Here is a 26,558-nt window from a genome sequence, read left to right on the forward strand (position 1 = left end):
ATTCTCAACATTTTTAAAGTTTGTGCAAACAACCTCACTGGTTCCAAAGATCTTACCAGAATTCTGCGAATTGGGTCTTGATTAAGCTATGAAGGTTGGATTTTTTGCTATTGACGATAACAAGTAAATGTATTTAGAGCAGAAGCAAAGATGTGTGAACACAAATACGGTAGACACAGTTGAGTGAAGGCTACGTTTGTTTACAGTCTGATTAGACCAGTCATGACTGATTGAAAGCCTGACCTGAGATCAGTATCCATGCAGTGGGCAAAGTGAGTGGCACAGAGAGCCAGGATGAAGCTCTCCTCCCCCACATCTCCTGTCCTGTGCTGAGAGGGACAGGGCATCTAAGGAAAGACTCAGAATACCAGGAGATCTCTTGAAAGAGACCCAGGGAAACCAGAGCCTGTAAATGTCTTACCTTAATATCCAAGTGGATGAAAGAAAAGATTAAGATTTTTTTTTTTGGATGACTTCACGGAAAAAAGTAACTCAGAGGGTGTGTGTTTGTGTGTGTGTGTGTGAGAGAGAGAGAGAGAGAGAGAGAGATGGGGAGAGGAGATGTTAGTCAAATGACATCTGATTCAAGGTTGGAAAACAGAAACTGATGCACCAAAAACACTTAATGATTTGTGAAAATAGATCAGCGAGCAAACAAGGGGCTTTTTTCAATCCAGACTGTCTTGGATCTGGTTCCCTAGAAGCAGCTTCTGAGCTGGTGATTCTTATAAAATGATTTCTTGGGGGAGGGCTGTCAGAGGAAACCTGTGAATGGGGTGGGGGAGGGGAGCAGGATAGAGCAGGGGCAGGGGGTGAGCAGAGATGTGGCCTTAGTCTGGTCCCCTGGGGGTTCTCTAGTGTGAATGGCACTATAGGCAAGTGGGGGACATTTCGATGCCATCAGATATTGGCTGAGGGAAGCCACTCCCCTGGGCTGGGAGGTCAGTTGCCCGTGCTCATTCCTTGGAGAAGGGGACAGCCGGGAACTGTTAGCAACACACACGGTAGATGCAGAATGAAGTGCCTCAGAAACAGGGTCTGCAAAGGGACTGGCAGCAGCCACCACACACATAGTGGAGGAAACTGCTGTATTTGAGTGGGATTGACAGGTCCACTAAGGCTAGTGTGGGAGATTATGGTCAAAATAGAGAGAGGCAAAAAAAAAAAAAAAAAAAATAGAGAGAGGCGGGGATGCCTGGCTGGCTCAGTGGTTGAGGAACTAACTGCCTTGGGCTCAGGACGTTATCCCAGGGTCCTGGGATCGAGTTCCACTTCGGGATCCCTGTGGGGAGCCTGCTTCTCCCTCTGCCTGTGTCTCTGCCTCTTTCATAAATAAATAAATAAAATATTTAAAAAAAATAGAGAGAGGGGGCCATGAGCTTTAAAGAAACAAATGGATATTCAGTTTGCTGCCCGGGAAAAACATCATGGGCCTGTTTTTTTAGAGGCAGTTCTTTTGGATTTGTTTAAATGTTTAGGTTGAACCAACCAGGATGCATCCTAGGATTGGCCACCCATGGAAGGAAATGATTTGTTTCTTAGGGGGAGAGCTGTAAAGGGCACACACACCTGTGGGGTCCCCAGCTCAGACTTTATGGGGTTGTGCCATGAGGTAGCACCCACGTTAGTCATAACTTTATGACTCTGGAATAAAGAAGCCCGTTCAAGGCGCCTGCCATACCTGTGCTAGCTTCTAGGCTCCAGAGAGAGAAGCTGAGGAATGTAGATTCGAGGGCCGGGAAGTGGGGAGGGGGCGCGGGTCAAAGCTGATGTTAGTATCTGCCCCACCCCTGAGACGCCCTCTGGCCTGATCTTCCATCGGCCACCTTGAGAGGGCCAGGAAGGCAAACAAATCCCATCTTGATTGAAGAAGAGGAAACAATGGTGTCTTTGTTTGGAGCCACCAGGTAGGATTGACTGGTAGGGGGGAAGGGGGGAAATGCAGATTGGGAGAATTTTGGAGTGGGGCAGATGGCAGGAAAAAAAGAAAGTAAACTCCACCCCTAGGGAAGGGTTGTGTGGTGGGATCACCTCCTTCACTCATCAGGCTGTCCCTGCTCTATTTCATTCTGGCTTCCCTTTTAGCTAAAAAAGTAATATGAAAGGGAAAAGAAGTAAGCCTTCCTCCCCTGCCAAGCCCCAGTTCCACACTGAAAGCAAACCACCATTTAAGTTTTCCCCCAGAAGTTGTTAATACACACTGCTTTTTTCATGTCATATATATCTTGGACACTGTATTATATCTGCACGGGTAGACACACCTCTTAAATAATTGTCAGAGCATTTTTTAATACGAGATTATGACAATTTCAAATGTGGAGGCACCATCATTTCCCCTTGTCCCAACTAAGCAACTTGTTTCCATTCTCAGACTTTTCTTTCCTCCCTCCCCTCCCCTCCCTCCCTCCCTCCCTCCCTCCCTCCCTTTTTAAAATGTCAGACTGCCATGAATATTCTTATACATCTTTTGTCTACCTGTGTGAGTCTTTCTGTAGATAATTTCCCTAAAGTGGGCCAGAGGGTAGACAAACAACAGTCTTTGATGGGCATGGCCACATTGCCTCCCAAGGAGGCTGCCCTAAATACTCACTCCCACAAGGAGCTTCTTGCTAAAGTTCATGTTTGTATCAATAATAGAGCACTTAGCTAAGGCATGGAAAGCAAGCAGAAAGCACCAGTAGCAAAGAATTTTCTTTGGAGGTGTGTGATTTGAAGCTTGATTTTGGTAATAGGAAAGACAATTTGAGGAGAAGAAACGCTTTTGGATAACCCAATGCAGTATTTTTTGGATGAGGTCAGAGCACATAGGGTACAATGTTCAAAAGGGTTGCTGGCGAAGGAGGTCTCTCCACCCTTCTTCCCGCCAGACACCTAATGACTACATTGAAAACAATGATCCCCTTTTTCTTTCAATGTGAAATAAGCAACATACCCCAAAGTGCATGCAAATACAAGTGTATGTACAGATCCTACGTAAAGACAAATACTATGTATGTCCCCACCAACCAGTTTATGAATAGGACGTATTTGTGTCCTGTAAACTCTCAGAGCTCTATTCCACTGGGTGCTTAATATGTGCTGGGCCCTTTGCAGGTGATGGGTCCATTAATCCTCAGAGCAACCTAACAAGGGGGTATGAATGTTATCCCCATTTATTTATTTACTCAGGAGAGACGCTGAGGTTTGGAGGGGTTCAGCCATATCTATCCAGTGCTCATGGAACAAGTAGCTGATGTGTGATGTGTGGGTTTTCAGAGGCCTCCTGCTGTGTGGGTGTCTGTAGGTTACTGATGGTTGGTGTGGGCTTGATGTTTTCCCGTTCCTGGTATCCCACTGCAGGCTGAGCAAGGTTGGCCTTTCCTCCAGAGCACTAAGGTGGGTGAGACTCCAAAGTTGGGGAGGCCTTGGCGTCTGTCCTCTTTGCCCAGGCATTCTCTCTGGCCACCTTTGTCTCCCACCCACCCCCGAGTTCATGGGGGGATGGGTGCTGCAGGAGGAAGGGGTTTGTTTTCAAGCCCAGAAAGGATCACCCTGGAGGCTGCTGCATGACAGCGTCTGTTTGCACCAGTGAGCGAGGGATGAATGTAGTATTTCCAGAGAGGGGAGGTGAAGCAGGTGTGCCAAAGCCAGAATTGCCCCAACTGGAACTTTTGGTGCCTGCTCTCTTCCATACGTCTTGGTGTCTGCAAGTCCCCTATCCACCCAGCCAGGCTCACATCCCACCCTCCCTGAGAAAAGCCATCCTGCAGCAGTCATCCTCAAGCTATTGTCTGGACGATGCAAGGCTCTGGAATCTCTAGCCTTTGCTGTCTGGGCCTTGCTGGGTGCTCTGCCCGTGGAAGGTGCTCAGCTGACCTGTTGATGCAGGAGAAGCAGGTGTGCTCCTGGCATGCTCGCCTCTGCCAGGGGGCAGGGATCCAGCAGAGTCCTGGTCCACAGTCACTTCCCATGACCTTTTTGTGTCCCCAAGGGGGTGGGGTCTCCTAGAGCAGGACTGGAAGCCTCATCTTCCCTGGGGCCTGGGAGTTTGCGGCGGCGGGGGTTGGGGGGGTGTGTGTAAATGTGCCACTCTCACATGTTTAGTTTGATGGGTTTTTTTGTTTTGTTTTTAAAGATTTTATTTATTTACTCACGAGAGACACACACAGAGAGGCAGAGACACAGGCAGAAGGAGAAGCAGGCTCCCTGCAGGAAGCTTGATGCGGGACTCATCCCAGGACCCTGGGATCACGACCTGGGCCCAAGGCAGACGCTCAACCACTGAGCCACCCAGGCGTCCCTAGTTTGATGTTTTTGTTTTTTTTAAAGATTTATTTTTAAAAAAAGATTTATTGATTTATTCATGATAGAGAGAGAGAGAGAGAGGCAGAGACACAGGCAGAGGGAGAAGCAGGCTCCATGCACCAGGAGCCCGACGTGGGATTCGATCCCGGGACTCCAGGATCATGCCCTGGGCCAAAGGCAGGTGCTAAACTGCTGAGCCACCCAGGGATCCCCCCTAGTTTGATGTTTTAAGACAGTAGTGGGTTATTTCCAATAACTGCTGAAAGGAGTAACTGGTCTCTGGGTGAATTTCTGTTGTGATGAGCTGTGGGTTTGAAATCAGGTTTGTTGCTTGATCTGCCAGAGATTGGGGGAGCCCGCTGCTGGCATGGCGCAGAAGGCCTGAAGAGATACAAAGCCCTCTAACAGGCCTGAGCATGAAACCCAAAGCAGCCCTTTTCCTTACATTTGTTTCTTGAATCTTTTTCTGCAGGCCAGGGCCGGTAGGGGTTCATTCATTCATTCCTTCATTTAAAAATTATTTACTGAGCACCTATTATGTGCTGAATGCCGAGGCTTGTAAAAGAATTTCTTACGTTCTGGCAGTTTTTCTAGAATGTGTGGAATATAATATAGACTTGCATTCTGCTTGAGTAGAATTTCATTGACCCAACACACTTTTCACCTGAATGTTACGGGATATGTTTCATGTGTGTACTTCTGGATGTGGACTGGATGAAAAATGAAAGCAATTTGGTTTGTTCAGTTGGTTGGATGGGGGTGGGGAGTGGATATTTTTTCATTTCAACTTCCTTTATCATCTGTGTACTTCGTGAACAGGAGGGGCTCTCTTGCCCAATTCCGTGAGCCACCATTAAGAAAGTGAGGACTTTTAACCTTGGAGAGAAAATATTGGGACCAGGACTGCTTGCAGACCCCCCGAAGTGCTGTCTTCATGCCTCACTTGGTAGAGTTTGCCTGTGAAGCCCTCTGGTCCCAGACATTTGTTTGTTGGGAGTTTTTTGTTTATTGATTCAATCTCCTTGCTGGTAATTGGTGTATTCAGATGTTCTGTTTTCTTCCTGTTCAGTATCGGTCATGCCTAATTTGGTGTGTCTTTAGACCTGTGACTCCCAAAGAGGTCCCGGGACAAGCAAGCCTCTGCATCACCTGGGAATGTGCTAGGAACCTGGGAGTCCCAGCCCTATCCATTCCAGAATGAGAACCACCAGGGCTGGGGCCAGGAATCTGTGTTTTGGCAAACGCTCACCCACCCTGCCCCCCTATCCCCCCCACCCTGGGTTGGAGGACCACAGCACCACGTCCAATTCGGGCTGGGGTGGGACCTGGTGGGACTCTGCATTTACTACAAGCTCCCAAGTGGTGCAGTTCGATTATCCGTCTGAGGAGTACATGTTAGGACCCGGTTGTACAAGGCAGTCGGTCTATCTCTGGCTTGTGAAAGATGGCATTTGGGTATAGCAGTACAACAAAACACCCTGGTGCTGTTGAAAAGGAATGAAACCCAGCTGTAAGCACCAACATGGATAAATCCTCCAGATTATTGTGGAGCTAAAAAAGTAGATTTTGAAAATATCTTAGGATAAGTTTGCTTCCACTAAAGCCAGGATAGTAAAAGCATGATAAATCCTATGTTTGTGTACAAAAATATTTAAACATTTTTAAATGGAAGTTTTAATACAGCTCCTTTTCAATTTTTCAGTGTATTTATTTCAACAATCAGAACAGGATGGAGATAAAGAATAACCACTTAAAAAATACATGTAAACATCTCCCTGAAGTGCACATCTTTCCTTTCGTTGCAAGCTCCAGGAGGATATTGTCGGGTCTTGTCCTTGTTTAAGATTTTGATAACTTGTTCTTAGGGATTTTTTTTTTCAGTGTGTTTCAATTTTTGAAACATTATCTAACTTGATTGATGAGTTTTTGGCCTGCCCTTAAATTTTGCTTTGGTGATTCCTGCGCAGGATGACTCTGCTGGCCTCTGGGCTCTAAGATGGTCTGATGGTGGTGGCTGCCCCCCACCTGTTCCTGGTACCCCTGGCATGACACTCATCCCTTACAGCCTACATTAGGCCTTACACACATCAGTTTATGTGGCACTCTAACCTCAGAGTCAGAATGAGTGCCCTCCGTGAAATGGGCAGGTCTGTGCTTTCATGAGGCTGAGCTCCCTGGTGTGGATGGCACATGGGAACTATCCATCTAGAAGGCAATCCCCACGAATATTAGCCGGATGCTGAGGCCAGCATGAGATCTCGTTTGGAAATGCTTTCATAACTGTGGCAGATGCCACCCATGTCCAGCCCACGCCCCTGGCTCCTGCCGTTTCTGGGCACACCCATTGACGTTGTGACTGCCCACACCTGCAACTCTGCCTGACAGTGTTCTTGCTGGCACAAGCCGGGGAGGGAGAATCAGCACCTCCCAGGGGCGGCCCCTGACAGTGCTGCTGGGGGTGGGGGTACCCTAGCTGTAAGGGGCAGGATGACTCAGAGGTCAGTGTCCTAACTTGTCCAGGGGAACTGGACTCTGGTTGCCCACAGCAGTGACCGCCTTGCTGTCCATACCTCATAGGGCTCCTTCCTCTCCCAGCCCCCATGTCTTCGCTCACTTATAGGCGCTGCTGGAATCTTTGTCAGAGGGTCTGTTTCCGGAAAACCACAACTAAACTAAAAACAAGTTTTGCTTTGCCCATTATAAAACCAAAACATTAAGGCATACAAGTGGGAAGACCAAAACCCTTCCTCCCAAAGCCAGGTGGTGTTTCTTTGCGAGGTTGGCATCCCTTTTTATGTTTGCTCATGGGGATGTTGTGAACCTTTGTAGACGTCTACACCTTGTTTCCTGTCTTAATCATTTTCCTCACGTCAAATCCCTGGTCGTGCGGATATTTTTTCCTCCCTATTTTTCCTACCCCTCCTACAACCGTTTATCCACTCTGTTCCACAGGTTTGACTTTTCCATGTACAGGTAGTACCATGCTGTATTTATCATTCTCTGTAGGTTTATTTCATATAATGCCCTCACTGTTCATCCACGATGTTGTAAATAGTAGGATTTCCTTTCTCATGGCAGAATAATATTCCATTGTATAAATACACCACATCTTCTTTATCCATTCATTTGTTGATGGACACTTAGATTATGTGCATGTCTTGGCTGTTGTGAATAATGCTGCGGTGAACACAGGTGTGCAGATGTCTCTTTGAGATCCTGTTTTCCTTTTCTTTGGATATGTATCCTAGTCGTGGGATTTCTGATCATATGGTAGTGCTCTTCCTTTTTTTTTTTTTTTTTTTAGATTTTATTTATTTACTCATGAGAGACACAGAGAGAGAGAGAGAGGCAGAGACTTAGGCAGAGGGAGAAGCAGGCTCCCTGCGGGGAGCTGGATACGGGACTCGATCTCGGGACTCCAGGATCACGACCTGAGCCAGACAGACGCTCAACCATTGAGCAACCGAGGCGTCCTTGGTAGTGCTATTCTTAATTTTTTGGGAAACCTCCATACTGATTTCCATAATGGCTGTGCCAGTTTACATTTCCACCACCAGTGTACAAGGGTTCCCTTTCCCCCACATCCTCAAGGACCCTTGCTATCTTTTGTCTTTGATGATAATCATTCTAACAGGTGCGAGGTGATATTTCATGGCAGTTGTGACTCACATTCTCCTGATGATCAATGGTGTTGAGCACCTTGTCATGTACCTGTTGGCTCTTTGCCTGCCTTCTTTGGAAGAGGGTCCGTTTAGTTCCTCTGCCCGGTTTTGAATCAGGCCATTTGGTTTTCTGCTATTGGGTTGTGCATCATGATTTTAAATGGCTTCATGGTTGGGAGGCTCTGGCTTGGTGGTGACCAACTGGTGATGTGTCCACCCATCAACCTTGCAGGCATTCGCCCCTACAAATGTGACATCTGCAACAAAGCCTTCACCCAGCGCTGCTCCTTGGAGTCGCACCTGAAGAAGATCCACGGGGTGCAGCAGCAGTACGCCTACAAACAACGTCGGGACAAGCTTTATGTCTGTGAGGATTGTGGCTACACGGGGCCCACCCAGGAGGACCTGTACCTGCACGTGAACAGTGCCCACCCGGGCAGCGCCTTTCTCAAAAAGACATCCAAAAAACTAGCGGCTCTTTTGCAGACCAAGCTGATGTCCACACGCCAGGGGAATGCCAACCTGAGCGAGGAGGAGAAGTGAAGAGGAGGAGGAGCTGGGAGAAACTCCAGAGCTGGCACGTTGATAGGAGTTTGGGGTTTGGAATGTCCCCCACCTTATGTGGGTTTCGTTCATTCCCCTGTCCTTCCAGGGCCTGAGCTGGGGGATCTGTTCTAATAAGGGTTGTCAATGATCATAGAGGAGCCAGGCCCCCCGTAACCCACATCCTGTTGAACAGTCACATTAACAAAAGTTTGTGTTGATCATGATTGCTGTGAGGTGTTTTCCTTTTTTCTTTCTTTCTTTCTTTTTTTTTTTTTTTTTAAAGGATTTTCATATGTGGAGGCAGAGGTGTTCTTAGAGAGACTATCATTTATGGTGCCTTGAAATAAAAGTACTTCTACTTGCAGTGCTACTCAAGTAAGGAAAATGAATTTTATTATTCTGAAAGAGTTTAAAGGAATTATTTTAATAAATGAAATGTTCTCATGGAACTTCCCTTATAAAAACAAAACAGAGCACTGAGGGCTAGCTCCCTGTTTAGGGCTTCTTGTGACATTCGCTTGAGGTTGTTTGGGGTGGATGCTTGTGTATTGGCGGGTGAGTTCAAAGAAGCAACTCTTGAGCCCTGGGTAGCAGAGCAGATGAACAGGTGCCTCAAGGCTGATGAGCAGAGATGCCTGGGGTGGACGGGGAAGGTCACTCACCAACGCTTTCGTCACTTTTTGAGATCCTGGGGTTACTGTGGAGATGCTTCTGGGTTTTTGGGGCTGGGACTTGCTGGCTGTAAGTACTTGTCCCTTTGTTGAGTCTGGCAGTGGTGGAGAAGTGGCAAACGCTGGAGCGTGAGGAATGCTCGCTGGCCTGGTGCACACTGTGCTCTTGTGGGAGGGACAGCAGTCTCCTTTGGGGCATGTGACTGCTGAGTGCTGTGACCTTTGGCCACCTGCATCTCCTCACCTGGGAGGTCTGGCCCCAGAGGCCCAGGAGGTTAATGATAAAGCAGACCTGAGCCCAAGATAGGGTAAAAGAGAGGCAGCAGCCTATGGGGATGAGAGGTGGTTTCCAGGGTCCTTCTGTGATTGGGGGGTGGGGATAGCAGGAAGGACCCAAACCGTCAGGGGGAATCATGGTGGCTGAGAGAGAGATTTTCCTCAGTCCCAGGTGCTGCCCAAACTGAGTGCTCATCTGCCCCACCCTGTGGCCCTTTGGCTGCTTTCCTCTGGTGCCCTGGGTCTGAGTTCCCCAGCCTCCTCTTCACCCTAGAAGTGGAAGGAAATCTTGCGTTAGGACCAGGCTGCTTCTTGGTCTGGGGGACATGTGGGTGATGGGGCCATTTCCAATTTCCTCCCTCCTCCTCCTCTGTTCCTTTCCTTCTTCTGCTTGCTTCCACCTCTCTCCTGGTTTCTCATTGCCCCCTCCTTTCCCACACCGTGGGCCAGGCATTCTGCCAAGACCTGGACAATTTCAGTGGCATGTCCTATAACTTGAGTTAGCATTTCTCTTGCAGGTCAGCTTTTTCTTTCTGAAGGAGGAAATAAACCCTTCTGTTGAGCACCTATGATGTTGGGCACCCAGCTGGGCACTGCCGTCTGCATAGTGTTCTCTGGAACAATTCTCAGAGCACACCTGGGGGGGTCAGCATCCCAGTGCCCAGGAGCAGATGAGGCAGCCGCTGGGGCCATCCATTGGTGGCCAGAAGAGAGGGCCAGCTAAATCTGGCCAAAATCCCTTTTCCCTCTCCTCATCCTTAAGAAAGGAAAGAAAACTCCCCAGGTTCAATTTGGACTACACAAGAGGCAGACATGAGACTAGGGCAGGCTTTGGGATCCTCAGTCCTCATCCTCAGAAAACCTCAGGGTTTTTCTGAATGGCAATGCTCAGTGGCACAGAGCCATCCTGAAGGGTCGACGTGGTCCTGCTCTGCCTCGAGTAAAGGTCCAGGTGCTTGGGCCAAGGCCACAGCACCCTGTGGTCTACATGGCCACGTTCAAGAATCTGCAGTGGCTGAGGATGGACTTGGGACCCATAGCAGCAGAGTGGGATGGCATGGTGGCTACTTGGTGAAGCCTCCTGGGACAGCTGGCATGGAGGGCTTGGCCCTGGCAGCAGCGGGCCAATTGCTGACATCACGTTGTGTCTCCTAGCACTTGATACAGAGGAGAGAGTCTAGAAAGCATTTGATTTGCTTTCCTCAGTTATCTGGGTAATTGTGACAACAAAAATGAGTATTCCTATAAGGGAATTATCTAAACGACTAGCAGCTGGCCCGTAGCCTGTTTTGCACAGAGAGTTATGAACTAACGGACATGGTGTTCTCTTTAGGGATAGAGTTTTATTTATTTATTTTTGAGACTTTTTTTTTTTTTTTTTTTAAAGTAAGCTCTATGCCCAAAATGGGGCTTGAACTCATGACCCTGGGATCAAGAGGCTTATGCTCCACTGATTGAGCCAGCCAGGCACCCTGGAGCAGATTTTTATTAAATAGAATTCTTGGTTGCGAATGTATTGGCTGACAAATCTAGGGTTGTCCAGCTTCACGGATAGCTGGATCTAGGTGCCTAAATAATGTTATCACTCATCTTTCTCTCTGTCTTATATATCTAGTTTTCCCACAGGTGACTTCTTCCCCAGGCAGGCTCAAGTGCAGGTTCATTGCTCTGGACTTCTGTCCTATTGGACAGCAGCTCAGCAGCAGAAGGGTTTGTCTTTCAGCTAAAGATCTTGGCTGATGCTTCTTGTCTCTGATTGGCCTGATTTGGCTCTTGGGTCCTCCCCTAAGCCTTTCACTATGGTCTGGGAGACAGGGGCTTTGTGGGCCTAGGCCTGAGCCATATGTTCCTGCCTCCCCTGAAGCCGGGGTGGCATGAGCAGGTCAGCTATATCTGGGAGGGGAGTAGGAAAGTGGTTCCTGAGCAGAAAAGCCATGCCGTGACCAGAGAGGAAATGGATGTTGGGCAGGTTTCCTAACTAGCACAAGCCACAGCTACCGTAACAAAGATTCCCCACCAATTCTGTGGCTTAAAGAAGAGAGAAGATTGTTTCTCACCTAGCAGTTCTGGATTGGCGGTGGCTCTCCTCATGCCATCACTCAGAGACCTGGACTTCTTTCCTTCATTGCTCTACCATGCCCCAGGGTGCTTTTAACATATGCATGGTTGAAACTGGATCTCTGTGTAGATCCGCTGGTAGAAGCGTTTTGGTTTGGATTTCTCCACAGATTCTGAGGCAAGGTTTCAAGTTCAAGGCAGCTGCTTAGGAGGCAATCCCAGGACGCATCTGTAGTGAGAGTAGGGAAGCATGATGAGAAAGAGCAGATAGCTGATAAGGGGAATATAATCAAGGAAGTTACTACTGTGGCAACTGGAGCTTGACCGTACTGGGGATTTCTGGGAAACAGTTAGACATGCCTTGGCGTTACCCCACTTGAGAGCATAGGAAACCATCTGTCCACTACCTTCCCGTCCTTTGGGATTTAGTTGAGGGAGCTTCCGGGCCCTTCCAACTTGCCCTGGTCAAGCATGCTTCACATGACTGGAAAAGCTCTGCTGAGTCACGGGGATTGGCTGTAAGTAGTCTCCAGCGCATAGAGCTGAATGCTGAGACCTGAGTAGGGTGTATGGGATGTGGCAAGGGTCTGGTGTAGGTGTGAAAGGGTCACACCCACTATCCGAGGCTGCTGGCCCAGACACGGCATTTAGCCCTTCCATTCCCATTCCACGGTGAGGATTTTGCTGTATTACCTAAGCGGGGGGGGGGGGGGGGGGGGGGGGGGGAATGCAGCCTTCTCAGAGATTACGCTCTTGTGTGCCAGGACCAGGGAATCAATTGGGGTGGACATCTCGAAGTCTGCGACGGCAGGCAAAGCCAGCTGACATCCACCCTAGCCTCCTCCCAATCCTGTTTGCCTTTCCTGCTCTCAGCCAGTGGTCAGGAAATCCAGCTAATATGTCTGGAATCATGATTTAGCCAGAACGAGCTCTCAGGCTGGGGGGTCTCAGGACCTTAGGTCCATGGGTGGTGGGGATAAAAATACAGTCAACATTTTATATCCCTTCTTAGAAACTGTGTATTAACTTGTATGAAGTCCCGCCAGCAGTATCTTTGCTTTTGATTGGTATTAGGCCAGCACAGTGTGGAAAATTATGCATGTGCTGGTCAGAAGTGCTGACTGATGGTGCATTTTGGAGGAAGGGATCTGTTATCAGTTAATGTGGTTTATTTGGTTGATATCTTAGGTTGGGTTTCTAGGAGCAGAGCCTGAGACAGGGATTCTGCGTTGAGTGATTTCTTGGGGGAGGTTCTCAGGAGAAGCCAGTAGGGACGAAATGGAAACCAGTTACAACAGGAAGAAACCAGGCAAACATGTGGGCTCAGCTGGAGTCTGGCCTCAGCCTGATCTCATGGGGACTTGGAGGGTAAATGGCACCATAGACGCTGGTCCTTCTTGAGGCTGGGAGACCAGTCCTTGCCTTTGGGTAATCCCTGGTGGGGAGGGGGTAAAGGACATGACCACTGGGCTATTTAGCTGCCAGTGCTCTAACCAACTGGGGGCTTAATCACAGGAATGGATTTTTAGGGGTGAAAAAGCTTGAAGTCTGTAGGCTCTGGCTGTTTCTCCATGGATTATTTATTTATTTATTTATTTATTTAAGTAATCTTTGCAACCAACATGGGGCTTGAACTCAATCCCAAGATCAAGTCGCACACTTGTCCTACTGAGCCAGCCAGGTGCCCCTTGCGTGACTTTCTTGAATTTCTTTACTCGTATATGAGCAAACAGGAATATGAGTATTGTTGTTCTCTTGTTTTTTTTTTTTAATTAGCAGATAGCATTATGCATACTGTTTGGAACCTTGCATTTTCCTTTTTTATGATGCATCTGTTGGCTCTTTCTATAATAGGACAACAAAGCTCTCATTCTTCTTTACAGCTCTCTGGTGTTGTGTTGTATGCACACATGTATCATCATGTAGGCTATCAATCTTCTACTGATGGACGTTTATGCTGTTTCTGTGTTTGCCTACTATGAAGAATGCTAGATGAGTGATTTCATATATATGTCATTTCACATATGCGCAAACTGATCTGGGATAAATTCCCAGAAATGTCATTGCTAGGCCACAGGGCATACCCACCGTCCCACCAGCAACACGTGAGACCAGCCCTCTCCTCACTACCCTGCCAGCATCGTTTGCCATGATTTGGATTTTGGGCCAATGTGTTAGGTGAGAAATAATTTCTCAGGGTAGTTTTACTTCATATTTCGCTCATTATATGTGAGAGAAAGGATGTTGAGTATTTTTCCCTACGATTAAGGGTCATCTGTCGTTCCCTTTCCTGTGAACTGCCTCGAACGGCCATGTTTCTACTGATTTATTGGCCTCCTTTTCTGTCCAACTTCTAGGAGTCTGTTTGTTTGTTTAAATACATCAGGAAGTTTAGCTCTTTGTGATGGAAGCTACTGGCTTTCCTCCCAGATTGTCATTTATCTTTCGATTTTGCTCATGCTGCTTTTCCTCGGCCAAACAGAAGTTTTGTGGTTTTTATGTACTTTGAATTGATCCATCTTTTTCCTTTATGGCTGTGAGAGAGTCGTCGTTAGAAAGGCCTTCCCACTCCAAGGTTATATCGGAATTTTGTCGTGCCTTTTTTTCTAGGATTTTAATGGTTTCGTTTTATCACGTATAAATCTTTGATCCGTTTGGACTGTTTCCTGGCGTATAGTGGGAGGTATAGATCCAACTTTATCATTTTCCAGATGGCTGACAAGAGATATTTTTTAACAGGGAGCTGGTCCAAAACACACCAGAGAACGCTTTCTTCAGGAAAAGGTCGCGTGCTTCAGCAGAAGGTGTTGCAATTATAGTACGGAGCAGTTTTCTTTAATTAGCAAAGATTCATTTGTTCAACAAGTATTTACCGAGGGCCCACTGTGTGCCAGGTACTTTTATAGATACTGAGGTGAGGGGAAAATAGACACAAGTACCTGCCCTCCAGGAGTTCCCATTCTCTTCCGGGGAGACATGAGAAATCAGCAAGCAAATATATAGAGCGATAGCTAATAGAGAGAAAAATCAAGTTTGATGTTTCGGTTACTAGGACTGTGTAACAAATAGTGTGAAGACTTAGGAGTTCTGTGGGTCACGGATTTGGATTGGAGGCATAGAACAGGGCAAGGGTGTAGCTTTTCTCTGCTCTATGATGTCCAGGACCTGAGCTGGAAGACTTGAGGCCTGGGGCCTGTGAACCATCTAAAGGCTTGTTCGCTCATGCAGCTGGTGGTTAATGGTGGCTGTTGTCTGGGGCCTTGATTCGTCCCCTTCTGGGCTCTCTGTGTGCACTAGTTTGGGCTTCCTCTGGCGTCGTGGGTTCCTGGGGAGAAGGTCCCAAGAGACAGAGTCAGGAGGAGGATGAGCACCTGTGAGGAGCCCACCTCCGGAGGCTTGTAGTGTCACATTTTATCTGTTTAGAAGGGAGTTCCTAAGGCTGGTTCATATCAAAGGGGAGGGGAATAAGACTCCCTTTTGATGAGAGAAGTGGTTCTAGAAGAGTTTGTAGGACCATACAAATTTCTATGGCCATTTTTAGAAAATGCAGTGTGTTGCATCAGGCAAGGAGAGCTGGGTTAGGGATGCATAAGTGATGTTGGTGGAGATTATTGACATTTTATATAGAGAGTGAGTACGCGTGGCTGGAAGAAGTGAGGGAGCATGCCTAGTGGTTACCTGGTGGAGGCGTTCCAGGCAGAAGGAACAGAAAAGGCAAAGCTATTGTATAAGGACCTAGGCTTTTCCTCTGAATGAACTGGGAAACCATTGAGACTTTTGAGCAGAGGAGTAACGTGATCTCACTCATGTTTTAATGGGCTTGCTGTGGTTGCTGAGAGAACAGATTTGGAGGTGGGAGGCATGGGTGGAAGTGGGGAGACCAGTTAGGAGGCCATTGTAAAAATCAAGGCAGGACAGGATGAATGCCTGGACCAAGGGCAATAAAGTAGGAGGTGGGACAATGGCCGGATGCTAGATACATACTTAAAAATAGAGCCAACTGGGTTTGCTGATGAATTGGATGTGGGTTAATGGACAGACTACACATCCTGGTTTGTCTCGGACAGTGCTAGTTTATATAATGAATGACCTGGCACTCTAGTTAGGAAAAGAGAGAAGAGTCAAGAATGGCTTTAAAGTGTATGGCCTAGGGCCTGGGTGGCTCAGTTGGGCATCTGCCTTTGGCTCAGGTCCTGGTCCCAGGGTCCTGGGATTGAGTCCCACATAGGGCTCCCCTCAGGGAGCCTGTGTCTCCCTCTGCCTATGTCTCTGCTTCTCTCTCTGTGTCTCTCATGAATAAATAAATCCTAAAAAAAAAAAAAAAAAGTTTTTGGCCTGAGCAACTGGAAGCATCATGGTGCCATTTACTGAGACGGAGTGACCACAAATTGCTGGTCAGAGAGGGGTGGCATCAGGAGGAATCAGAGATGTCCAAGTGTCCTGTGAGCACAAGGACTAGGTGAGTAGGTGGTGGGGTGTCTGAGGTAGAGATGCAATGTGAGTGTTACTGGACTAGAGGAAGATGAATAAAGATGAATCCAGGAGGCTGCCATGGTCGTCCTCTGGCCATGAGAAGAACCCTGGGCACGGCAGTGCAGAAGTTGGGGTGTGAAGAACTCCCATGGAGAATAAGAAGGGGCTGCCTAGGAAAGGGGGGATGCGGTGAGAGGCAGTAGGGGTGCTATGAATGAACATCTTGCTCAGGTGTACCCCCTCATCTTGAACAAAAGACTGAGCACAAGCTGATCCTCTGAAAATGACTTAGTCGTCATTATGCATGTGGCCTGTTGTCATACCATGTGTAGACTCGGCTCCTGCAGCCCGCAGGCCTGCGGTGGGACTGCTTGGCTCCGAACCTTCTGTGTGCATTTGCATTTTCCTGCTTCCCCTTGTTGGCAGGTGTCCCTTTCCTTCTTGTCCTGTCATAGGCCCTCCCTCTTCAATCCAGATCTTGCCAGGCCACAATTGCTCGATAACTGGCTTATCATTCAGCGCACCAGAATCATAAAATGAGGGGCTGTCCTGTGACCTTTGGTCACCAGTGAGGCTGCTTTGAAGGCTTTCTTCCTTTCTTCTTCATTTTCCCTGGATAATTGCTTACTGGAAGGTAACTTCTAGATAAGTGCAGTTGAACTATAAAAGTTGGTGCCAAATTAATTCAGTAGTCCAGTACTTACCAGGCACACGGTCCCCTCAGGACCCATGCACCAGAGCCAGCTGATTATCGTTCATACAGCAAATATTGGCAGCAGGCCTGCAGGTAGAACAGATAAAAATCCCAGCCTGTGTTGAGTGTGCACGCTAGAGGGAAAGGCTAGATCACAGTAGACAATAGCTAAGATAAATGAGTAAACGTCAAGTACGCAGTTGGTGCTCAGTGCTGGGGAGGAATCAGCAGGCAGAGAAGGTGCCGGGAGGGGAGGGAGGTCGCAGTTTAAATAGGGTGACCCGGGGTACCTGGTGGCTCAGTCGGTTCAGCATCTGCCTTCCGTTCAGGCCATGATCTTGAGGTCCTGGGATCGAGCCCCATGTCGGGCTCCCTGCTCAGCGGTCGGCCTCTCCCTCTCCATCTGCCTCTCCCCTCACTCATGCTCTCTCTCACTCTCTCTCTCAAATAAATACATAAAATCTTTAAATACATACATACATACATACATACATAAATAAGGTGATCCTAGGAGGCCAGGGTGAGAAGCTGAGGGGGAGTCGTGACCCAGGGATCAGGTGACACTGCACCACAGCCGGCCCGTGCTTCCAGGCAGATTGCTCCCGGGTCCCTCCGCTTGGCCTGTGCTGCCGAGGTGGTCCAGCCTCCAGCTGCCTCTTGGCCCCGCGGTGCCCCGCCCGGCTCCCCCATGGTGGACTCTGCTCTTGTCACACAGCCCAGGCACACTCCTGTCTCCGGGCACTGGTACGCCCTCGGGTCGCTGCATGTCTCGCTCGTTGACTTATTGTGGTGTCTGCTCAAATGGCAGGTGGTCAGTGAGGCCTTCCGGGTGACTGGCCCCCAGGGATCCATGCCTCCCTGCGCCCGGTGCCCTGTGCAGCCCCCTGCGCGCGTGCATGCACAACACACACACACACACACACACAGACACACGAATCCCTGCCGCTGGCCCTGTGACCCACTTGAACCAACACAGTGTGTCAGAGGTGAGGCTGCGCCAGCTCTGGGCCAGAGCCGTGAGAGGCCTGGCAGCTTCTTTTGAATCTGGGGAGCCTTGGGCTGCCGTGGAGGAAGTCTGGTCACCCTGCTGGAAAGGCCGAAGGGAAGGGCTGTCCGGATAGGCCACCTGGGCAGGGGCAGACCCCGAGGTGACCAAGGAGAGGGGCCCAGCCGTGCTGTCATTCCCCGTCAGGGTGTCGAATACGTGAGTGGGTCCCCTCAGATGCTCTGACTCAGTGAGGCCTCGGGGGACGAGAGCCCAGTGCAAATCTATGGGGAGTGGAGGAGCCCCCCGGCTGGGCCCACTCAGTCCACGGAATTCTGGGAGATGATAAAAAAAATAGTTGTTTCAAGCACTTAGCTCTGAGGCGGTTCGTCACGCGGCGGTAGTTGCCGGCAACACTCCGTGACCATCCGACTCCAGCTGTGGCCTCTGTCCCGTTCGCCCTGTTTTCCCTTCACCCCACTTCACATTTCCTGACGTTGCTACGTGCGTTTGTTGACTGCATCTCTCCCGCCCAACTATGATCTCTGCAAGGTGGGGAAGCTCGGCTTCGCTCACTGCTTTTTTATTCCCGGAGCTCGGGACCGGGTCTAGCTGGTGAGACGCAGCCCCATGAACGAATAACCGGGAACGGATGACAGTGAACGAATGTGTTGAATGAACGTAAGAAGTCTCCGCCCTTCCGAGGTCAGGATGGCCTTGCCTTCAGAAGGGCCCTCTTGCCCCGAGAGAGAACGTCCGACGCCCGGCACGTAGGGGCACAAGGGCACGCCCGGTTCTGGGAGACGTATCTGGCGGCGGCCCCTGGGCCTGCGATCTACACATCTTTACCGAATGAACTTTTTCTCCGTGGAACTCTGAAAGACTAACATGAACGTCTGAGAAATAAGCAGCAACTTTAAACAAATCCAGTTCTGTGTTTGGGGACCCCCCCCAGCCCCTCCCTTGCTGTACCCGTGGCCCCCAAGAGGGGGCAAGAAGCAGGAGCTGACCCAAAGCCGGGCTTAGGAAGGAGCAGAGAGCACCCGGGGGCCATGTGGAGGACCCAGTGACCTGCCCCTGCTCCCCGTGGTTCTCAGGGCCCGCCCTGTACCCCAACCCCGTAACAGCCCCCCAGGAGAGGCCTCTGAGCTCCAGGAGTCCCGCCTGCTGGGCGAAGGGGCAGACTTGCGCCGTCCCCACGGTCCGTGCAGTTGCTATTTCGGTTCTCTCTCCTCTGTTCCGTCGGCCTGACATTTTCTCAACTGATTCCAAGCACAGTGCACCATTTTAGCTGACGTGGGTGAGCGTTTCGTGGGGACAGCAGATGGATGGGATGACAAATAGCAGGATGGTGGGGACAGCTGAGAAGTGCTTTTTCCTGTGCCAGAGCTGTTGGCTGTGCGCGTGCTCCGGCGTAGTCTAGACGCTGCGGAAGCAGCCGCATGTGCTTGGGGACATTGGGCAAGCTGGCTTCCATTTCTTCCTTTGCTGCTACATCCTCTACATTCCATCAACCAACTCACCAACTGTCCCAGAAGCAGACCCCGAGACAAGTGGCAAGGAGGGGAAACAGGAGGGAAGCAAGGCAACATGGGCCGGGATGTGGGGGGGGTGCGGGCGGACGTGTCGGCGGGCAAGTGACCACTGGGGGCGGCTGTGCACAGCACGCACAGGGCTGTCCCATCCAAATGTGTTCATCCACCAACTCCTGTTTCTCCTGTTGGCCAAGGGTGGCCTGGAGGACCTTAGTTCATGGCACTTTGGCCTCCCCTGCAGCCAGACCAAACCTGCAGGCAGTTGTCACGTTCTCAGAAGAAGGCTGCTAGGACCATGCACCATAGCCTGGGCAGCTTGTAAACCGCGGAGCTGTATCTCTCACAGTCCTGGGGCCTGGAAGGCTGAAAGACGGAGCCACCACGGTCAGGTTCTAGGGAGCACCCACCTCCAGGCTACAGATTTCTGTTGACTTCTGGTATTCTGATGGAAAGAGGGCAAGCTAGCTGTCTGGCTTCTTTCTAGAAGCGCACTGATAGGGGACACCTGGGTGGTTCAGCAGTTGAGCATCTGCCTTCGGCTCAGGGCATGATCCTGGAGTCTCCGGATTGAGTTCCACATCGGGCTCCCTGCACGGAGCCTGCTTCTCCCTCTTCCTATGTCTCTGCCTCTGTGTGTGTGTGTGTGTGTCTCATGAATAAATAAATAAAATCTTTAAAAAGTTTTTAAAGTAGAAGAGCACTGATAATTCCACTCACGGGGCTCCACCCTCACGACCTAATCACCTCCCAAAGGCCCCATGTCCAAATCCCATCACGTCGGGATTTCTACATATGAATCTGGGGGGACAGAAACCCTCAGTGCCTTGCACCATCATTTGGAACAGTGAGTGCCAAGGGCCTACTGTCGCCTGTCCTGGTCAGGTGCTACGCATATTAAGCTGGACCCTGGCTCGTGGTCTAGTGGGGGAGATGGATATACAGTGGATCTGGTGACTGACGCAGACGCCTGGGTCAAATGCTGTGGGGGGCAGATCACCACTGAGGGTCCCGGAACCTCTGCAGAGCAGGGAACGTGGGTGGCATCTTGAGAGCCGGATATGAATTTGGGGTTACACACGGTTAGTACTGCACTCAGGTGGTGGCTGCCTTCTGTGATGTCGGACACCTGGAGTTCCTAACCAGTAAACTGTTCCTGGACATTCAGCACAGAAGGCTACCAAGGCCTACTTGGTCACCACCATGTCCTCTGGTAACATCCAAGATGCCAGGCTACAAGGGACAGCTGGCTGATGGCCCCGGTGATGAATCAGAGGGTTCCAGAGTTGAGAGGTGGCTGGGGAGGCCCCTGCCCTCTCCCACCACCCCTGCTCTACAACTGGCTGGCTCCTTGATTTTGAGACCATGTCGGAGGGGAATGTGCCAACACGTGGTAATCTGCCCTGTTGGTGGCTGATAACCTCTCCCTTCCTCTACAACCCTCCTCTTCGTGCCCACGTCATGCCTTGCCTCAGGGAATAGGCTTATCATCTGCTGTATTTATATGGTACTTTGTAGACTGAGAAGCACCATGACACAGAGGCTCATGATTGAGCCTCACAGCAGTGCTATGAGGCAGGTATGATGTTCCTACTGCGTTTTTCAGTTGAGGAAACCAATGTTCCCCAAATGCCCATAGGTTATATGGGTGGGAAGTGGCAGGTCCATGAAGCAGACCTGGGTCTTTGCCCCAGATCCCTTTTGTCTCCCTCCTCTTACTATGCCTCAGAGGCCTATGGGCCTTCATGAGGGTGGGAAACAATTCTCTCCTCTTGTTTCTGGTCTGCCCTTGTGTTTCCTAAATGACTTCAGACCATTCCTGTACTGCACATTCTAAGTGCTGCTCTGGAGATAACACAGGAGCACACAGTGAGAGTCTTCCATCCTGCTGGTTATATGGAGAAGAAAACCTCTGTAGGTTTTCTTTGGCACCTATTTCTTGAATCCCCTCCCTTTTTTTTTTTTTTTTTTTTTTGAGAGTTTGTGGGCAGAGGGAGAGGGAGAGGGAGAATCAAAAGCAGACTCCACTAAGCGTAGACCTTGATGAGGGGCTTGATCTCACAAGCCTGAGATCATGACCTAAGCTGAAATCAGAGCACTGCTATGTTTTTACTGTATATTATGGTTGCCTTCTATTTATGATAAGCCATGGCCTATTTTATTGTGGTAGTGAGATAAAGTTTGCTTTTGAAATAAAATTCTTTAAATAAAGAGTAAACGTCTTTAAAGAAAAATATTGTGTAAATAAGCCACACCCCTTTGCAATGTGACTTTTTTGGCTTCTCTCACCTAGAGGCTAAAAATGGAATTAAGGGTCCCCCTCCATCCATCTTGTTTTGGTCACATGACTTGCTTTGGACCTTGGGGCTGCAGTGAACATGACCCAGACAAGTTTGAAAAGCACAGTGCTCTGGGGCTTGTTCTGCTGCTGCTCCCGGGAACCCTTCCACCACTGCCTTCTGAGCCAGCCAGGCTAGCCTGTGGAGGACAGGAGACTCGGGGCCAGGCATCTCCATGGCTCCAGCTGGTGCTGAGCTAACTGTGGGCCATCCTAGATCATCTTGCCCCAGCTGAGTCCCCCCACATACCAGAAGTGCAGAGCCTGTCCTTGGACTCATGAGAAGTAAGTTTTAAGCCACTAATGTGGGGGTGATTTGTAACACAGCAAAACTAGCTGGTCGCGTAAGCAAGGGGAAGAGCTAGGATTTTGCCTGGTTTGTTCTCTCAGTTGTCTTTCCCATTCCAGCAGGTAACACCCACCTGCTCAAGCCCCGAACCAAGGAGTTACCTCTGTACCTACCTTTTCCTCATCCTACTCATCAAACAGCCAGGCAGGGCTCCCTCTTAGCCACATCTCAGACCTGGCTCTTGACCAGCATCTCCTGCCACCTCTCTTGCCCAAGCCACCCTCAGCTCTCATCCGGACCAGGAGTTGGCCAATTTTTTCTGAACAAGTTCAGATAGCAAATATTTTAGGCTTTGCGGGTCCTACAGCCTTTGTTGCAATCACTTAACTCTGCAGCCGCAGACAATATGTAAACAAGTGGGTGACGCCGTGCTCTAATCACACTTTAGATACTGAAATTAGAATTTTTATAATTTTCTTGTGTCACTGGATAGTCTACTTTTAACTTTTTTCAACCGTTTCAACACGTGAAAATAAGTGTTAGCTCAGATTGTACAGAAACAGGCAGCAGGCTGGATTCAAGGTCTGCCTGCTTCTGAGACTCGTGCCTTCTACACTACACCATCTCCTTTCCTGTTGGTAAGACATGAGGGAGGACTGGGGTTCAGGCCCAAGCACTTAGAAAACTAAGATCTGGCTGAACAAAGGGACGAAGGGAAGTTATTTTAGGCAAAGGCACATGAATAATAGCTTAGAAATGGGCATGAGCCTGGTGCTGAGGGACAGTCAGATCAGCCTGAGTGGGCTTCTTATTTATTTATTTAAAGATTTTATTTATTTATTCATGAGACACAGAGAGAGAGAGAGAGAGAGCGGCAGAGGGAGAAGCGGGCTCTGTGGCTCTGTGCAGGGAGCCCAACGTGGGACTCAATCCTGGGCCTCCAGGATCATGCCCTGGGCTGAAGGTGGCGCTAAACCACTGAGCCACCCAGGCTGCCCTCTTTTCTTTTTTTAAGATTTTATTTTATTTGAGACAGAAAGAGTATGTGCACACAAGTTGCGGGGTAGGGCCAGGGGGAGAAGCAGGCTCCCCCCTGAGCAGGGAGCTCAACATGGGTCTCATCCCAGGACTCTGGGATCATGACATGAGCCAAAGGCAGACATTTAACCAACTAAGCCACCCAGGCACTCCTGAGTCGGTGTTCTAATCACAGCTGACCTTTGCTTGTTTTTACTGAGACTTTTCTTTAATTTTTAATATCCCATTAGTTTAGTAACAGTACTTAATTAAACACATGATGTATAAGCTTTCCAATAATATTGCTTTATTTATACCTCTTTCTCTTTCATGGAACAGTTTTGTACAGATCTTTAAAAATATACCTACGTCTTTGATGATTAACATCTAACACTATCATGTACTTTTAAATCTTTGTAGACTATGATTTTAAGTCTTCACAGCAGACAGTCCAAGCCCCTGATTTGGAAGGACATTCACTGGGACTCTGCTCAGACCTCTTTGGAGGTTTAAGGGAACGTGGCTGATGCAGGCACTTGACCACCTCTCCACTTTTGGGGAAAGCCCGCCCTGCTGGGAGCCACAGTCTCCTGCCAGTTTGTAAATAGCCCTGTTCCTAATTTATCTCACTCCTCTTTTCTGAGCCAGTGACCCAGATTCATCCCACTGGGAAGCCACACATAGGAGGCTGTACAGACAGGTCTCCATGTTGCCACGCTGGAGAAAATCACGAGCTGCTTAAAAAGGGGGAAGATAATAGAAAAACCTCTACACAGGGGACTTATGGGCAACCAAACCTGAGGTAGTGACTCGAATGCCAGATTATGCCAAGATACATGTGGGTCCACCGGGTTTGGCTTGTGCCATGTAAGTGCAGTCTACTTTTCCTACCGCTAGATGGCAATCCCGTTTTAAAGCAAATTTTATTCAAGCAATAAAGCTGTAACTGTTTTCACCCATCATGTTGATGGAAAAAAAGTCTTAAAACTCTTGTGTCAGTGAATATGTGGGAAAGCAGGGAATTTCAGAAAGCATTGGTGGAAGCCTTAGTTGATAGCACCATTTTGGAGGAATTTTGCAGTAACATTTACGCTGTGCACAGTGTGACCCAGCCCCGACAGGTCTGGATTTGATCATCTGAGAATGATGATGGTGGCTAACGTTTATTTTGTTCCAACTATGTGCCAGGACCTGCTCTAAGTGCTTGCCTCATCTAATCCTCCCAGCTCTCAGCAGGTACAATTATTTCCCTCCCAATTTGCACACAAAGGTCAGGCACCTTGACCAAGGTTACAGAGCTCTTCAGTGAAGGAGCCCCAGTACTCACCCTGCTTCCACTATATTGCACATGCCTCGTGTACACCTGGACACCCCCCCTCCACACACACACAGGAGGGTGCTCCCTGCAGCAGTGTCTGTAGTTGCAAAACAGTGTTAGCCTAACTGTATTAGTGAGACAGAAAAACCTGAGGGAATACTGCAGAGCAGTTTAAAGCCATGCACTAGATCTAGAAGTAGTCAACCGGCAGAAACAAATGTTGAGATAAAGTAAAGCAAGCAAAAATAAAAAAGGAAGCAAACTGTATATTATTCATGGAGACCAGCAAAAGTAAAACTATAATTCCAGTGTATCCTTTTATAAAAGTATAAAAGGATACACTGGAAAGATACATACCAAATTTATGATGGTGTCTCGGGTGAGGGAAATGGGACACAGCAAACAACAGACAAGGGCTTTTATCTGTATTATTGTCATATACCTGTCTCTTTGGCAAAAAGGTAAAAGCTCCAACCCTAGTCTAATACAGAATATCATTTTATGATTGGATCCTCATAAGTGCATTCCCCAAACCTGGCAACTCTTATTGTCAAGCAACCATCAAATGTTTTACTCCATCAGGGGCATCTCCCCAAAGCACTTTTCTCAAGCTCCTGCTGTCAATCACTCGAGGTTCCCTACATCAAACTTCCTACTGCAGGCAAACCAGTAGGCCTCTGAGGCTGGAAAGAAGGTAGGGGGAGAGAGACAGGGAGACTCAGTTCTGCCTTGTGCTTAGTGGTTGATTTAAGACAGTGGTTCTCCTTAGGACACCAGCTCCAAACAATGAAGTGTTTCTTTTCAGGTAAAGTTCCGACTATTCCCTTGCTTCACTTTTTTTTGTGTGTTGTGCAGGAGGGGAAGGCAGGTTATAATCAAATGTGTAATTGTTCAGGTGGAAAGACACTGTGATTCAAACAAATTACCCCTCTCCAATTCCATTTAAAGCCAGTAGGCAAATTGGTTACCTAGAAGCACAATGACATAACCAACTCTCTTCCTGTATTTACTAGAGTCAACACATATGAAACCAGAGGTCATACGCTGACAAGTTTCCCTAGAACTATAATAGGTTTATAGAGGCTAATGCTCTTAGATTAAAAGGAGATAATGGCTCTGAGCAAGAGGCCAGGTCTGGGGGTGAGGATGGGAGGGCGGAAGGTGTTAAGTTTTTCGTATAAAATCGAAAATTGGTTTTAGTGCTGGCTGGCATGGAGCTTTTGTCAGCTGCTGAATGCACTAAGAATGTGGAACTGCAGAGGAAAAGGGTATGTGGATAGCTTTGAACCTAATGGATTGTCTCAAAGCCCAAAATGGTAATACTATGTCCTATACTATGAGGGAGCCTCCTCCACAAAAGCAATTTCTACCTCCTTTTAAAAAATTTTTGGAGGCATCTGGGTGGCTCAGTTAAGCATCTGACTTTGGCTCAGGTCATGATCTTGGATTCCTAGGTTCGAACTCCATGTTAGGCTCCATGCTCAGTGGGGAGTCGGCTTCTCCCTCCCCCTCTGGCCTCCTCCCTCTTGTGCTCTCAAATAAAATTTTAAAAAATTATTTTAGAGAATCCCTCATCATAAATCTTGTTTCATTTCACTGGAGTTTAATATGCCATATCACTTAGGGGGAAAAAGCGGTACCCACAATTTAGTAACATACATGGTAATTCTTGAAAAGTTGTCTCACTTAGAAACTCAGATTTGGCTTTCTCCTCCTATGCCTTTCTAGGGAAAATAACTTTTCATTGACATTTCCCTCTTAAAAGGATTGAGATTTCTCTAATTGGTGAGATCCAAGGAATGTCAAGATTATAGTGAGAAACTGGTGTGTTTCTGTCTCTGAGAAGCCTGCCCAGGGATTAACTCTGGTTGTTCTCATACAACCCTGTCTTCCTGGTCAGACTCTGAGGGTCTTACATGGAACTCCTCATGCCATTAGCTTGGAAGAGTAGGTACAAAGTGACAGGTCCAAGGTGCATTTATATGAACCCTAGAAAACTGTATTAAAACGCAGTCTTGCGGAACCTAGTCTCCTAAATTCTGGAGGGAGGCTTATTAAAAGCAGTATGGAAAAATCTGCTGTTACAACTTTTAATGATCTCACTTGATTTCTGGCTTTGGAAATTACAGGCTACATGAGTACCTGCTGCTTGAAGAGAATGCAGAGGTGTACAGTCAGTAAAAGGTCCCCCATAATCCTCCCTCCCATCTGAACCTTAACTTTTCTTGCCAGGTGACCCTGGTGGAGGATGCCTTCTTCTTGTATGTGCTTATGTAGAACACACACCAATGCTCCTGGGCCAGTGGCAAAACTGAATTCTCAACTTCTAAATACAAAATGTAAACAATTTCCAGGTTTATGGGATCACTCTATATGTAACAAATCCAAATACAAAGAAACAGAACCAAAGCCTCA

The 26,558-nt window shown here is 48.4% G+C and overlaps 1 protein-coding gene across 4 annotated transcripts in view; it reads left to right on the forward strand.

Annotated features, from left to right (window-relative positions):
* OVOL2 (ovo like zinc finger 2) overlaps positions 1 to 8,862 on the forward strand; it is a 78,103-nt gene extending 69,241 nt beyond the window's left edge. For all 4 annotated transcript variants that reach the window (XM_077872079.1, XM_077872078.1, XM_077872080.1 and 1 more), the window contains one exon: positions 8,179 to 8,862. In XM_077872079.1, the coding sequence (XP_077728205.1) occupies positions 8,179 to 8,489 (311 nt within the window). In that variant the 3' untranslated portion in view covers positions 8,490 to 8,862. The remainder of the gene's footprint in view (positions 1 to 8,178) is intronic.
* Positions 8,863 to 26,558: the final 17,696 nt, after the last annotated feature.

This window comes from Canis aureus, chromosome 26 (genome assembly GCF_053574225.1).
Source record: "Canis aureus isolate CA01 chromosome 26, VMU_Caureus_v.1.0, whole genome shotgun sequence".
NCBI lineage: Eukaryota > Metazoa > Chordata > Mammalia > Carnivora > Canidae > Canis > Canis aureus.